General features: G+C 40.5%; 1 protein-coding gene across 2 annotated transcripts in view; it reads left to right on the top strand.

Moving 5' to 3' along the window:
* LOC146689288 (calcium-activated potassium channel subunit beta-4-like) overlaps window positions 1-13529 on the top strand; it is a 39828-nt gene extending 26299 nt beyond the window's left edge. For both annotated transcript variants that reach the window (XM_085436021.1, XM_085436020.1), the window contains exons 3-4: window positions 8819-8946; window positions 11751-13529. In XM_085436021.1, coding sequence (XP_085292147.1) covers window positions 8819-8946; window positions 11751-12075 — 453 coding nt within the window. In that variant the 3' untranslated portion in view covers window positions 12076-13529. The remainder of the gene's footprint in view (window positions 1-8818; window positions 8947-11750) is intronic.
* The last annotated feature ends 3503 nt before the right edge of the window (window positions 13530-17032 follow it).

The following is a 17032-nucleotide window of genomic DNA, read 5'->3' on the forward strand; positions in this document are numbered from 1 at the left end:
GGTCACAGAAGACCAAAAACCTCAGAGCTTCCGATTATCTGCTCCAATTCAGGACAGAAACGCCGCTGTGCTACCGCCCTGTCTGTTAATCCAACCGCTGCAGTTCCTCTAACGTCCAGCAGGGGCTCCGGCAGTGGCTTAGTCCCCACAGACTCCCATGTTAAAATGTTACATCAGAAACAAACATGTTTCCAGCCTTATACCAACACTGGTTTATCTCTATAGATAATTCCCCACTCCATGTTTTTAACTGTTTGCATCATTGGAGGCGTGGCCTCCCTGACAGGGAGCTGTCTACTAGCTGCCTAGTGGTTTTGCAGCTATTGTGATCACATGCTGGTGATCACATGTTGTTGTAGTCTCAAGGCTTTTGTGGTTGTTGGATTGATTTAAATTTCCTTGCAGTTCTTTGATTTTTTTTCCTCTCCAACAACAAATAATGACAGCCGCTCAGCAGTGAACAGAAAGCTCTGAACATGTGACCTCCTGAGAGCCCCCACGCGGCTGATCAATAAGAAATATAAAAATCAGTGAAGAGATCGATAACTCCCCGCAGCGTCAGCTAGAGCTGAGAATCCTGCTGAGAACCTTTGTCTTACAAGACACAACAACAAACACCTGAAAAAAAACCACCTGAGAGTAAAACATGAACCAGGCTTCCTAAAGTGAGAGCAAATTTACAGAAAAACCAAAGAGCAGTAATTCCACAGGTACAGCAGGTGACACTGTTGGTAAAGTTGGTGCTGTTAATCCATTACAGAAAAAAACTGAGCTTGTTTCATGTCTTAGTCATAGACTGAGATGGACATAGCAACTATGATATCATCCACTGGCCTCTTGGTGCTTTAGCATTTGCCATGAATGCGTGTCAAAGGCTAAGCTAGCCTGTATCACACGGACACAGATACCTGCTAATAGCTAACTGGAGCCTCCGGTGGACGCTGGAGGAACTGCGGGTCTTTGTGTTTCTTTAAATTTCTAGCAAGTTTCCAGGTTGATGTCCTATGTCAACATGAGGAAAATGACAGTTCCCTCATTCCCTCCTGGAAGCTTCAGTGCAGTTAGCTGATCTTTGCAGGACAAAGGTCACATGTTCATTACCGTCCAATCAAAAAACATTTCTCCTTGTCTGATCTAATCAAGACAGACGGTGTTTGTGCTGTCAGCCTGTCAGAACATGATTGATGTTCTTCAACTCACAGCTAATTGTGTGTTGTCATGTCCCAGTCGTTTCCTGGTTATTTGGGTCAAGTGTTTGTTCAAGCTGAGTTTGTACTGAAATTTAGACTGAATGAAAAAAAAAAACAACACATTTTGTACAAAACTGCGTCAAACTAGCTTTTTACCTGAGTATCTTTGTGACAGATCATTCACCGTCTCACTCTTTTAATGCTCCTAATGCAGCAGGACCTCTCAAGTTCTTCTAACATGTGGTTGAAGCTGTGGAAAAAGTATCGCTTAAAACCGCATTTTCAGTGTTCATAGGTTGATGGCTCCGTGTCAGAGCACTGGCTACGAATCTCAGACAGATCAGGCCTTAACTTAACGAAAAAGTTATCAATCGTTCTTTTCATCTTTTCTTATTACCCACAGCTACATCCACTTCTGTTGGGCCTAGGCTACTCACTAGGGCTGGGTATCATCACTGATTTCTATAATCCATTAGATTCCGATTCACAAGGTCCCAATTCGATTCGATTCAATTTTGACTCAGACATTCAGAAAAATTATAATTCTGATCATTTATCAGTACTGACACTTGTGAGACTTCATCTGAGGTGTGAGCATCACAGCAGATGCCTTTGTGTCAAAGTAAATGAAGATAAAACACAGAAAAACATGTAGCAGATTTTCCTGGCCTGGCTTTTTATAGCAGATCAAAAACTGAAGAAAACCATGAATCAACATTTTAACATTACCTGATGCTGTTGAAGTGAAGGAGAGCAAAGTTACAGAGGGTTTTATTAGAAACACAGCTAACTCTTTTGCAATTTGCCATCATTTTAAAAAGTTTAAATTTCTTCACTATTAAACAGTAGAAATTAGGCTTTCTTGTCGGAGGTAATATTTGGGAGAACGAAAAAGAAAAACAGCGACCAACTGTGCAGTACATGACTTGTGCGTAATAAGCAAACAAATAATGCAGAAAACAGAGATTTGAGATGGGAAACTGTTCTAGAATTACACTGATAGAAAGAAAGAGCTGTGCAGGAAGTGGGAATTTAATTGTGGTGGAAGCAAAACAGCAAAAGAGGGAATTTATGACGATGTTTATCAAATGTGAAGTGTAGTTTGGTTGCTTTTGTTGCTGCTGGTTCAGTCAATTTTGGTTGGAGAGAGAAAAAGCCTGCAGCTTCAGAATCTGTGCAAAAAAGACGTAAACACAAAGTGCGGACCCGACGCATCAGAATCAGTGAGCTGTCGGCTTTAAGCCCTGACAGCTAACCAAGTATGTGCTGTCGGTTGAGAAAGCCGACATCTCGCTTATTCTGATGCGTCGTGCTCTGTGTTTACGTCTTTGTGCAGAATCTGTTTACCTGCTCTCATTTACTGTTTGGTTGTTGTTAAAATAGTTTTATGAGCTTTAACCTGAGATTCTGGCGTTTCTGGCAAAATATATTTATATTTAAAAGTCAATTCAGGATTTAATGAATCGATATCGCTACTCACCTCCCTCTATCCACCTGCGCTTTCAAACTTATATACACGTAGGCTGACAGGAATATCTGGACCAGGCCAATCAGAGAGGCCCCGCCCCTGACTATCTCTGATTGGTTTAGACCATGATATGGGCATAATGTGTGTCTGTTGTTGATCACACAGAGACTTTCAGAGTTGCAGAGATTTTTTTTTGTACTCGAACGGCTGGTCGAACCAGTGCGACCTAGGATTTTTTTTAGTCACACCACTGAGAAATTAAGTTGCATATGTGACCAATTTGGTCGCACTCTAGAGCCTTGCATAAGTTAGGCAAAGACCTGAAAAAGGTCATGCTAATGCCTGCAAGTCCACTAGAGGCTCCAGCAGTGAGTCAGTCCCCATAGACGCCCATGTTAAAATGTTTAAAGTGTTTACACAATGTCACATTCCTATTTATCAGGATGAACATGCATATTTCTCTTAGTGTTGTTAGCTTTAACAAGCTTGTTAGCTCTAACAACACTATTCCATATTCCAAGCCCTAGATTTTGTACATTTTTATTGATTTTAGTTTTTGATTTTAAAACTGTTTCACTGTTTCCAATGTCAGTGTGAATAATTAAGATGAATTTTGCTGTATATCGTCAAATAAATTAGATTTTTCCTGATTTAAAAGGAAACAAACACAGACTGATGTTTGATTCTAAAGAAGTGCCGTTAAATGCCTGAACGAGTCCACGCTTGGACTGTGAGGAAGGGAGATAACAGCAATCAGAGGCTGGAGTGAAGCGAGCTTGTGCGTGGAGCAAACCTGCTGCGTGTTCAGAGCGCTGCTGCTCGCTGATCGCCGCGTGATGGTTCATCCTGTCAGCAGCAGGCCGCTGCTGCTTCAAACCCAAACTCCTCTCATTCAGGGCGCTTATCACACACCACAACACACACACACACGTAATTATAACCTCAGCCTGTTGGCATGGCAACCGCAATCATCTGGCAGGGAGCCTCACTTATGATGTCATCAGGCGAGCCGAGTGTGATTGGACGGGTGATGAATGGCTGCTGAGCTGAGAGGGCTGATGAGCAGGCGTTTACCTGAAACACAGAGACAGAGCGATGGTCTCACTGACTGCACGACAGGCAGAAACTAACCCCCGACGGTCTGACGTCTCTGCACTCTCAGTAACTGTCCAACATATCACAGGCAGACCACTTCACACCCAAGCAAATGAGAGCTGAGGAGCTCAGATTTTAAGTGTAAGTTTTTAGATAAAAGACAAAGGTCTCCAAAAAATACCACCTGTGGTTAGAAAGTGAGCAGTGGGCACTTTCAGACACGAAGTCCACTCATTCAGATAATCTAAGATCAAATCTAGTTAACTATTTCTCCTGTATTTGGACTGGATATCCATAATAGCCTTCTGCAGCAGCCCATTCATTTTGCAGCAGTTGATGTGGGTCCAGGCTGTCAGGGCAGCAGTGATGTTCAGGTCTCACTCTCCTCAGACGTCACCTGCAGCTCTTCTCTGGGGACATAAAAGCATTTCCAGGCCAGGATTAAAGTGTAATTCAGGTTAAGCAAAGGGTCCCAAGGTCCCTCAAATGTGTCCATCTGCGTAAAAGTTAGCATTTGCTAGATGTGGATTGGTTGACAAGTGAGGAAAAAATAGGGAACGAGGGAACCACAAAAAACTTAGAACATCTGTCTTTTCCTTCTGGCGGACCAACAGCAGCACAAGCAGGAGTAGCCCCCAGGCCGCTCACTCCACCTCCAACTCTGCAGGCAGACAGTGAATGCACCACCCAGGAGTCCAGGAGCCATCATAATCACATGCTGAACCACCTCAGCTGCTTCTTTGCCAAGTGGAGGAATGGTGGCTCAGCTCTGAGTGCCTAAGGCCGAGCCATCCTCCAGAGGAAGCTCATCTCTGCCACTTAAATCCACAGTCTCATTCTTTCAGTTACCCAGAGCCCATGGTTGTAGCTGAATGTTTAAACACCAACTACCTGGTTTCATGCTCACTCGTTTGAGACAAGCTTTCTGTTCATCCCACTGTGAGCAGCACCTCGTCCCTGTCCTGGAGTGGGTGTGTTCAGTTATCATCTTACAACCACGGCCTCAGACTTGGAGGTGCTAATTCCCAGCCACTCTGCTGCAAACCACCCAGTATGAGCTAACGGTCATCATAAAACAAAGCCAGCAGAGCCACATCAGCTGCGAAAAGCAGAGAGGTGATCCTGACACCACCTGAACCATCTCCCTTCTCCTCTTACCTGCACTTACAATTCTGTCTATGAAAATTATGCACAGTGAAAAACCGCAGCTCTCATCATCATCCTAACAACATATCGAGGCTTGTAGATCAATAAAATCATTGCTCGCATTCAGCAGAGAGAAAGTTGCTCCTGACATCAAACATGAGAAACTTTATATCTAAAAGAACTCTACTGCCATCAGGGCTTTTGCAGGAATGATGACATAATTTTCCAGGGAGCTGATTGGTTAGTAGGTGTTGGTTATGTACATGTTGAGTTGTTATGTCACATAAGTGAAACACCTGCTTCATAACACATGAGGTTACCTCACTAAGCCAGTAATCTTGCAAGACTCTCAAAGCAACTCAGAGAAATTAGAAAATAATCCTCCCCATCACTCCTAAAACTGATGCCATATCAAACTGTTTTGATTTGAAAGGTGTGAAAACAACCATAAAAATATTTCTGAATGAAAGTGGTTCGATGAGGGAAGACCCACATTCAGAGGCCAGCCTGAAAAAGCCTGAATAAGAGCAGTTCAGTGAGTCACACAAGCTCAGCGCTCACAGAAGAATAAACCTTAAAAGAAAACAACAGCATCCCTGCTGAGAAACATGGACGAGGCTCAGGTGTGTTATTGGGCTGCTTGGCTGTGTTGAACCTGCGCTGGACTCATAATCAGAAGATTATCAGTAAAACCTGGAGGGAAACAAACCACCTGGTGTCAGAGAGAGTCTGACTTGGTCACAGCTCAGCAATCCTGCTACAGGATAATATGCATGTAAAAAGCATGGAGTGTGCTGAGAAGGGCCTTACTTCCTGATCTTAATTAAAGTGAACAGCTGTGGAAAAATCTGAAAGTCCTCAGAACACTGGCAGGATTTCTCAGTGGGAGGCCCACGGGAAATCAGAAAACTGCCCCAGAAATTAATTAATACCAAACGAGATGAAAATTCATCAAGTTCTCAGGATTTTAACTGTAGACAGACCTACCCCACTAAACATGCACTTGGAGTCATGGCCACAGTGAAGCGATGACCCCAGGGTCTGAAAAATAAATCCATTGTAGTGAAATCAAAACCTGCAGTTCCTCTAAAATCCAGCAGAGGCTCCCTCAGTAAGTCAGTCCCCACAGACTCCCACATTAAAAAAACTCTCGATAGATAATAAGGGACACCCCCATTAGCCCCTCCGGTGAATCAAAGCTGCAAAAAAAGAGCTTAATTTCTAGCACCGTTCAAAGGTCTACTGTATTTCTCGCACCATAAGGCACACCGGATTATAAGGCACGTTAAGCGAAACAAAACAGTCAGATAAGTCAAACTTTACTCAAGCCACTCTTCTTGCTTCCTCCACTTCTGTACCATTGATTCATTCTCTTGCAGCTGCTTTATTCCCATGTTTCAGTATATTAATGACTAACCTCCTATTGTGGATGGATTATCTCAGTTGTTCTCCTGACTGAAGTTTGGTCCGTTTACAGCATCCTGCTATGTGATTGCATTTGTCTCTAACCATCTGGAATGCTCCCATTAAATTTTATGGAGTGGAAAAAAGTTAGCATTCATCCTCCAGCTTCCCTGTGTTTGTTATGCTTACATAGCTGTGTAGCTAGCGATCACGTAGCACATCATTATATACCAGCTAGCCCAACTTCAGTAACCCTACAAAAATCACTGCTGTTTAGTTTTCTGTCCTCATTTATGTTGGAAGTGATAGCAGAGCTGTATGTTTTAATTTTTTCAGACTATTTTTTCTATGACATTTGTACGGAAGAAGATTAGGGTCACTGGAAGAAAAAAAAGTGTGAACGTCTTCTTCTTTTTTCTTCTTTTCCAGAATTCTGAGAAAAAAGTCAGAATTCTGACTTTAATTTCAGAATTCTGGAAAAGAAGAAAAAAAAAGACGTGCCCACTTTTTTTTTTCTTCCAGTGACCCTAATCCTCGTTCGTAGATTTGCATTAGTTTTGGTTTTTAGGTGATTTTTTTGCTCTACTAAAGAATAAATGTAACGTATTTCGGCAGTAACACATCTGGGGCCACAGCTGTGCACACTGGTACCTCATCTGGAGAAGAGTGGTTGATTATTCTTGAGCTTTGTTGGGAATAAATGTGCATTAATTAGCTCAAAGAGATTTTTTTCTGCTTTCATACGGTGACTACACATACTCAGGGAGGGACTGAAGCCAATCCAAGCAGCTGCTGTTGCCCCTCCAGAGGAATCATTTAGCTGGCTGTCATCTTTAATTTAGTTCCACCTACTGTCCACAAACTCAGGTGTGGCTCCATGCTGGCGAGAGATGCTCCGTTCTGCTTTTGACCTTTGAGCTTCTGATTCGGTTAAAAACATCCACCACAGTTCCACAGAGTCCACAGCTTCCATGACTGATGGAGACGACCCCCTGCCCCTTCTCTGCACCAATCAAGTCATCATCATGGCAACCAGTCGATTCACAGGAACCAGCCAGACACCAATCAACCTCCTGCTACATGAATCTGAGTGTGTGTGTGTGTGTGTGTCACAGAGGTTATTTTTGTTCGCTGAAAATAAAACTGAAGAAAAACAACGCGATGCTGACCCCCCTTTAAACTTTTCAGATTATTGTGACCTCATTAGAGCACCTCCTGCCGAGTAATCACTGTCATTTATTTATTCATTTAAGAGCTGCCACAAAATCAATGTGATGAAACACTGAAACACTCTGTCAAACCCTTTAAGTTTTGTCTGCACAGTTTATATGTTGTATATTTTGAATCTTGTTTTCACCTGTTTGCATCACAAACTGTATATTCAATTTAATTCAATTCAGTTTTTTTTTTTTATATATAGAGCACCAAATCACAACAACAGTCACCTCAAGTCACTTTATACTGTAAGGTAGAGACCCTACAATAATACAGAGAAACCCAACAATCAGAAGCCCCACCATGAGCAAGCTCCATGATAGTAAGAAGGAAAAACTCCCTTTTAAGAGGAAGAAACCTCCAGCAGAACCAGGCTCAGCTTTTTGAACCCCATTGTGGTTTTCACCATCTTTTTTCTAAAACCATAAGTGTTATATTTGGATACGTTATTAGCCAGTCCTAGCTAGCAGTGTTGGCAAACTACAGGAAGTAGTTTGTTTAGATGCTGTTAGTACAGTTACCTCACAGCAGCCATAATATTGGTCACATCATGTCATTAAAATGCTCCAAAAGGCTTCAGCAGCACAAACATGGTCCAGAGATCCACTTCAGTTAGTTGAGGTGTAACCTAGCAGGCAGCTATCAGCTACAGCTGGCTGTGTCCTGTTGTGGAAATTTTAATTACCAAATCCTGCAGACACGATGAGTTGTAACAACACCTTTATTTCAGCTATCTTATGCATAAGGAGGGACGTCAGTCAGGGGGCACTGAAAGTCGTCTCTCACAATGAACAGTTCAGGTTCCTTTTATACACAGTCGCAGAACAAAAGGCTTTTACAGTTGCAGTTCACACCTTGGCTCTAAACAGAAAGACTCTCTATCACCTGTGTGAATCTCCCCCCCTCTGGGGTCAAGTCTTCCTGTGTGAGGTTCCGTCTCCTGGTTTTCGTCTCCTGGAAGACATTCACCAGTTTCTCACCGTCTGTTTTCCGGCATGAATGAGGTGTGAACCAGATGTACTAAACTAAGTAACATGAAAGCATTTCATCAAGACAATACATTAAAGGACAATACATTAAAGATAAATCCCACAACAGTCGCCATTCACCTGTCAGTCAAAGAAGCCACGCCCCTAATAATGCAAACTTTAAACAGGTGTGTTATTAAATACAGGCGTTAGAAAAAGAGAACAGTTTCTGTATCCGGCTGTAAACATGTCTAAGTGTGCTGATGATGTTTATATGATGTAAAACTTCATGTAAATTAAATTGAATATTTGTGCTGAATTTTTTGTCGCAGTGTTCGTTTGTGCCTCCGTGTGAGAGGGACAACCAGAAGAACAGAGACAGCGTTCTGTGGTGGGAGGATTACTTCACCAAAGAGGTCAACAGCCAGTCGTTCATCTGCTTCTTCAACCAGCAGCGGCGGTGAGGCTCACGCACACGTTTACAGCTCAGTCTATTTGGAGGTGCGATTCAGATAAATTGGAAATCAAAGAAAGTGTGATCCTGTCACATCATTGTTACCACAGAAGACGAATGACCGGACTTTCTGACAGACACACTTTCCACTTTCAAATTTGCTGTTCCTGACCTTTGACCCTCAAGAAGTGACCTCTGACTTCACTTTAATAGTCTTTCCACTTCAACTTATAATTAAAGTCATTTTTTTGTCAGTGCCCTAGAAGGATTCAAACTTCATGCTTATACTTAAAATTTTAATATAAATTCAAATTTTTATTTCTTTTATGCCATGTTTTACCTACTGTCTAATAATACCATCATATTATTCATTTAAAGGTTTATCTTACTATAGTTTTATTGTAATATTCATCTTTTCTTCTGGTTTCATTAGTGCTCTGTGTGCATTATACATGATTTCTATTTACATTTTGCTTTCAGGGTGAATTTATGTTGCAGGTTCAGATGAGAAGTGGTATCTTAGCTCTTTAACTTTGATGCATTTTTAAGAAATGTTCATTCATGCTTATTTGAATATTTAAATACATAAAAAATATACATATAAAACATGATGAAAAACAAAGTGATTATACTGCATTTTCAAACAAAATCCTGTCAAATGCCAAAAATCCTCAAACCGTTGGTCTTTCAATCGTTGGACTAAAAATTGTTTAAATGAATAAAAAATAACCTTTAATTAAAATCCCAGAGCCACTTCATTCATTCAGATTTTAAATGCCTTATACATTATTGTTATTTTAATTAAAAAATGTGAAACATCAATTCAGGCTCCAGCCTGAATTCTCAAAATATATCTTGTAACCAGTGAATAATTTCAGTCTATAGAACATGGAACAAGTACAAAATTAAACCTAAAAAAATCAGTCGTGTACCGTCAGCAGTGACGTTGTCAGGAATTCGAGTAGATGATGCTTCAAACTAGATTATCACACTAATCAGAATGATTTTTTCTTCCAGAGTGAAAATAAGACTGCAGAGTCAAATAGAGACCAGCAGAAAAAAATGACTTTGCTGTTCATCTAAAATAAGATATTTTGACTTTCTGAATTTCCTTTATCACACTACCGATGACATAAAGGTGAAAATGTAGGTCAACAGTATGATGAAGGTGGATTATCAGAGGTGAGCAGGAGATACTGAGCAGAACAGCAGAAGGATGCTGAGGTTACAACCTGAAAATAAATACTGCAGTGAAACATAATAAGAGCAGGAGGAGAGATGTTTGAAGAAGTTCTTCTTTCCTCTCTTTTTATTCAGGCTCTGTCCAAAAAACTGATGAGACAAAGAAAAGCCAGAGATCTGCTTTAGCGTGTCAGCTTAATCCTCCGATAATTCACCGTCAGTGCTTACCTGTGACCTTGGTTAGTTTTATTTTTATCTCTGCACCAGAAAGATCCGAATGAGGAAATGCTGGTTCATAAATGAGGCCCCAGTGGGAGCTCATTGATGCTACACATCAGCTCTTCTTTGGTGTTTTAGAGAACAAACTGGAACACGCAAAGTTTCTTTTTTCATTAAGTTTAGAAAAGCATGTAGTCTCTAGATGTCTGGCTTATTTCAGAGGTGGCATGAAGGTTATATCCCAAAACTTTTTGGTGGTGTCAGTCAGAGTATGAGAGCTTAAATTAGACTGTGCACAGCTGGAGGAGATCTTTCTTCTGGTCACTTCCAACTCCCTAATTTTTATTTTGGGATTCCACTAGAGCATCGGCATGATTCACAGTTCACAAAATCCTTACTGATCTCATAATGGCCCAGAATTTAGATGCTCACTTCAGCATGAACTTTACTGAACACTTTTTAACCCTCATCCTCCATTTTCCCTCCGCTAATGTGTTTGTATTAGCCTAACCACAGCTCTATAGCTAGCCACCAGTTATCACACCACTATCTGTCAACTAGTAAGACTTCACCAGTCGCCCAAACATTGCTGATATTTAATTTTCTGTCTTCATTTACAAGTAACAGCAGTGCTGTACATTTTAACTTTTTTGGACCCTGAAATGATTAAAGATGCTCCACAGCTAACTGTGGAGATGAATGTGTGCTCAGTTAGACTGCAGATAGCTTAACTCTATTTTTGGGAAATTTGCTGTTAGTTTTTGTTGTTACATAGAAGCAGCTTTGCCTTTCTTTGTTAAATTGTTAGGTGTACAATTCATTTTAATCATGTGAAGATTGAGATTCAGAAATGAGACAATGCCACTTTTCAAAAGGAGAGATAGATTTTGTTTATCTTTAGTAAGATGTCTATTTGAGTATGCCGATGTTGGATTGCAGTTAACGATATCCAGCTAATGTAACATTAGCTATACTACCTAAATGAATAACAACATAAACACTTGTTGAGTTAAGCAAGCTAGTCATTAAATATACTCCGAGTGAGGCCCATGGACCTTAACTGCATTCTTTCTAATGACCAGCAGGGGGCAATTCCTCTTATAGAAAAAAATCATTGTCATTACTGTGGAAAAATTACTCTACTGCTCACCTGATTCGGCACTTTCAAACAAAGCTTTCCTGATGGGATGTGATTAAGGGGGTGCTTGCTTCTATCTTGCTTTCATTGTCTGTAACATGAAATATTAGTAGGAAGCCTTTAATTTTAGTGACAGGAGATGGTTTGGTATGAAAAAGGAGTAAAAGTAGAAGGACCTGCAGGAGGTCAGTGAATTAACAGTCAATCCCAAGAGTAGTGTTTTAACACCATGTTAAATTCGTGCTTTTACTTTTTCTTCTTTTTATTTCAGGCCTGATGACGTGTTGTGGCGCCGTTCCCATGACACCAGTGTCCTGTTACACTGTGTTCTTTGGCCAATGGTTTCCCTCCTTCTGGGCACACTCATTGTGCTCCTGACGGTATGTGCTCGCTCCCTGGCTGTTCGAGCCGAGGCCCTCCAGAAGAGGAAGTGCTCCTATGAGGTCTGCCAAGACCTGTCTGCCATGCCACCTGACCGCTGCGGCAGCAAGGCCAGAGACCCACTCACGACAAACTCTGACCCCGAGCTGTCATCGCCCTCAAGGACCCTGCCGCTGTTTGCGGTCCCAGTGCGGCGCAGAGATCGGGAACATTAGAGCGAGCAGAAAGATGTTTCTTCAGCATGAAATCACTAAGAATGCCAATGAGCCGGTGGGCGAAGTCGACTTAATGGCTAAAGACGCCACCAACAACCCATTGCTGTCCGGACTGGTTGGTATGATCAGAATGTTTGAATGAGGTGAAGATGAGGGGACATCCACTGTTGCCTATAGATTTCAGCAGGAAGACTATACAAAACTTCAGACTTTTTCCTGATTTTAGCTTAAAGTGGATCAGTGGAAATCTTCTGACTAGCAATGAAAGGCTGTTTAAATGAGGGTAGTTGGTGTTGGGTACTGATAGCTGATTCTACTTTGGGTCTGGTTTCTAGTCATCAAGAAACCCAGACTTATTAAGTTCTGGTGTTTTAAGGGTCTCTTATCAAGTATCTTTATCTGTTATACTTGTTCAGTCATTTCAGCTTACTTGTGAGCTCCAATATTTGGATTATATAATTTGTTATAGACCAGCTATATAAATAAGTTTGTTCCAACTATTAAATGGGAAAAATCTGTATTCATCAGAGATCTTTCAGTGATCATCCATCAGTTTCTGGCTTCGTCCAGCAGCAACTAATCACATATAGAACAATATATGTTCAAGATATTCTGGGAATGGGCTAAAAGTTATTTAAATTTAACCATCTCCAGTTCAGATTATTGAACTGGAAGTCCCATTATGACCTACTTTTGCCTCAGCGATGAGAGCTGGATCTCCTCCAATCTCAAAACGATAAACACTGATCTTAATTTCAATTTTAGAAAAGTGGACAAAGTTGGATTGAGGTGAGTCTGGCAAATACACTGTCGCAAGAAAATGATTGAGATCAGCCAAATTTGAATCAGGTAGGGTTTTTGATTCTTAGAAATTTTTGACACCTTGTGCTGATCTTTGACTTGTGTTTTTAAGTTGTTATACAAAGCATGAAAGCTGAGATTCTATCAGAGATTTAGATTTAATAGGATGCTATCAAAGCCCAACCCAAACCCTCGCGCTGTGATTGATGATGCAGTCAGGACAAGACAAGCATAAGGACTGACTCTTGGGAAGTAACTGCTCTTCTGTAGCTCTCTTATTAATGTAGTTTCCCTTCAAGTCCCAGTAGCCATGAATGTTTCTTAACAGAGGTGCAAAGTCCTGATGTTACCTTCAGGATTGTCTCTGCTGTTCTAGCTTGTGCAACTCAAGGCAGTCTTTTGCTGAGAATTTCTTTCATCAGTCTTCTAACAAATGAGACATATTACATATGTGAAGATAAATAGTTGTCTACTACAGCACTTTTATAGTACAATTTGAACCCTATAGGAGCTTAGCAATGATTTTGTTTTGATGAAAAAAGTTTTTACCAGCACACAGTCACAACTGTTGTTTTCTCTTTGATTTGTATCAATGGTCATAGAAAATATCTGGATTGTTTAGTCGTCTCTTGTGCTCTTGGTTGTTTACTGGGGGGGGGGGGGGTTGTGCAAGATGTTTTTAACCTCGTAACATCTGCCAGATCACTAGTTTAGGTTCACATCAACTTTTCCTTGTAATTTTCACCTGTTTTGCATACACAAATGGACATAACTGAAGAACTGTAAGACTGTGAGACTGACATTTAACTCTCATTTAACAACTCTAGTTTTTGAAGCCCATATAACCCTAAAGTAGGGGTCCCCAACTCCAGGCCTTGAGGGCCGGTGTCCTGCAGGTTTTAGATCTCACCCTGGGTCTATACACCTGAATCAAATGATTAGTTCATTTCCAGGCCTCTGGAGAACTTCAAGACATGAGAAGGTAATTTAGCCATTTGAATCAGCTGTGTTGGATCACGGACACATCTAAAAACTGCAGGACACCGGCCCTTGAGGTCTCGAGTTGGGGACCCCTGCCCTAAAGTTTACACTAAAAGGTTTGCCAGGTACCTGGTGGATATTAGAAGGTTAAATCCAGTTGGTTAAAACAGTCTTGGAATATTCTGGAAATACTTTCAGAGTCAGAGTTTTGAAAGGTCGACTGGTGTGGGTTTTTCTAACATTTTGGCTGCTCAGCTCTGTGACTGGATTTTAAGGTAAAAAGTGAAGAGGTGAAAAATATAAAGAGCCAGTAAAAGGCAAATAGACGGGTATTTTTAAATCAATATTTGGAATTCAATTTAAATAATTAAACCTGCACTATTAATTTATGTATTCAAATACACTGGTGACTCATCAGAGTGCCCATTAGTGGATCCTATTGCTTCAGGGACTCGAATCCTCTATAGGGTTGACGATGCAAGAGCTCTTTGAACCGTGAAGGTGTTGGCAGACAGCAGGGAGCTCAGCAGAAACAACCACAGCTAATGTTACTGACAACGTTACCCTTCAAGTCGCACCCAAAGAAATACAAAGTTCATGTATTCAGCTCAGTAAAATCAGCTGCACCACAGTTTCCCTTCAAAGTAGAGTGTAAAAGAGACCAGGCGCCTGCAAGTCAGTTATAACTTTTTTACTTTAAGATATAAAGCATCCTGAAGCAACTGACAGATTACTTTTGTCTGATACTATATAATTAAAAGTGAATGTTGGAGGTAGAACATTCTGTGGTCTAAATTTGGCAATTTATTATTTCCTCTAACTGGGCTGAAACTGCCCTAATTATGTCAAAAGAAAGATGTTAAACGTGCTGTCCCATTTCACTAAGCCAGGTTTCCATCCAGTTGAAACCAAACCTAAAGCAAATCATGAATGAATCATGAGTTGGTTCATCAAAATGCACGTGGCTTTAACTTACCGGTCAGTACCATTAAAATAATAAGACACAAGGCAAAAGCTCAAAAGGTGGAAATGTAAAGTACACTTTTGCTATTATTATTATTATTATTATTATTATTATTATTATTATTATTATTATTGTTGTTGTTGTTGTTGTTGTTGTTAAGGTTTTCAATCCTTCTATGGACATTGAAGTGGTGTTTCAAGTACATCATAAGTCTCTTTAATTGAAACATCACCAATTTTGTCATATTTTGGTGATTATGGATTAGACTACTAGTTCTTAATGTTTTTTAGTCTTCAATCCTTCTATGGACATTAAAGCTAAACACCATAACTAAATATTACTCTATGAAAAATATCCATAAATGGATAACTTTAGATCCCAATGTTATCTACAGGACTGCAGTTGTCAGTATAGGGGTTCTGGCCCATTAAAACTGCATTTTAAAGTATTTAGAAGTAGAATTCTACTTTAATTTGTGCCACATTGTTCACTTTTCAACGCTTCAAAACAAAGCAAAGCGTCGGTAAGTCTAATTAGGAGGACAATAACAAGGTTGTGGTAGGATGTTAAACAGACACGTTGTTGCTTGGTATCACTCCAAGGTAAAAAAAAAAACGACACATGCCCATGGCCCAGGGTTCCCTCCACATGCTGCCTTCAGAAGTAATGAGGACAGAATCTAGACCATGTGAGTAAAGTGTGCGGGTGCTTGGGGGATTCTCTGTGCTGCAGATGGTTTCGCTCGGCTTCAACCCTGATTGTACAGGCAGGAAAACCCTCTGAGCTGACAGCTAAGGGACAGGAGGCTTATAGCTTGTACGTTATACAGGTACCCACAGAGGCAGTATGTACTGCTTCCACAGAAATGTCTCACAAAATCTTCTTATTGGTTCCCAGTCATAATCAGCTTGTGAAAATTTAGAAATATTCAAATGTACCAAGGAGCACTACAATAAATTCCAGCTCAAATTATTTCTTTTTTTGATTTCCTGGACGATGAACGTTCATCCTGCTATCCATTCTCTTCCGCTTATCCAGCTCGGTGCCCTAACAGAGATACATTACACAAAAAAAGGCACCGGGCAAACGTTCAAACATTGTTTTATCTTAAATAACAGTTTTACAAATTGGCGAAACAAGAGTTAGAGGCTTTTTCAGTGAAAGTTTTAATCCTCCTTAACAGTCCATAACAGTTAGGATCTAAATTAAATAAAAATATTTAAGTTATTATGTATCATATTATTATGTGTCATACACATGCTAATACTGGATCATAAGGAAGGATTTATTTGTGTGTATAAAATTTTAATTTTGCACTTGGTATGATTTATGTTAATTTGAAGGGCCACCTGAGTATAGCAAAGTATGTAAGTTAATTAAGTGTTATTCTTTTATCTTTTATTTCTCGAGTCAACAAAAGAATCAGAAGTTTAAAAATTTTGGGAGCAGTAAACGTCTTAGCCTCATATGCCACAGGAGATTTTGAGACTTGAAAGTTGGCCTTTGAACTTGCAAGTCTGGAAATGGCTGATCTATATTAATACAGCATCATATTTAAGCAGAATTATGTTTCAAATTTTGCTAAATAAGAAATCACAAACACTTGTTTTGAAGGCATCAGCAATTCCTCTTTTGATTCGTGATGACGTTCCTCCATGGCAGCAGTTGGCACCCCACGTCACGTCCTGTGGAAAAGGCAGCCATGTTTGGTGGTGCTGAAGCCTCTCTGCTTTTCTCATTAAACGGTCTGCAAACTGTAACGATGCTGAGCAGCAGACAGCAGGTGGTGGAGAAGCTGTAGGGAGTTTTAATTTGAATATCTTCACAGCTCCCACATGTTGGCGAAGACATTGAAGTAGCTTCTCAATCTGGATCTGTTCAAGAACGATCAATGTGAAACATGTTTCAGGAAGTCTGCAGAGCTGCTGGGACATGTGATGTTTGGTTTGCACAGCTGTGTTTGCCTGGTGTTGCTGGTATTCGTGACAGTTGCTGAGGGAAGAGTTTAGACAAAAAATTAAGTGCTTTAAACATATTTAAGCTCATCTCCAGAAACGCTCTGGGTAAAATTACTTAATTTTCTGCCAAGTAGCAGAGTTAACAATAGACCTGCAATCACGAAGTGTGATTCATCTTGTATCAGGGGGAGTTTTTAATCATCAACTGTTGTTTCCAAATGTCTACCACCGCCTTTCAAACATGCCCAGCAGT

This window comes from Copadichromis virginalis, linkage group LG17, assembly GCF_057382275.1.
Source record: "Copadichromis virginalis isolate Kocher_CV1m ecotype Utaka linkage group LG17, C_Virginalis_male_GT1.1, whole genome shotgun sequence".
Lineage (NCBI taxonomy): Eukaryota > Metazoa > Chordata > Actinopteri > Cichliformes > Cichlidae > Copadichromis > Copadichromis virginalis.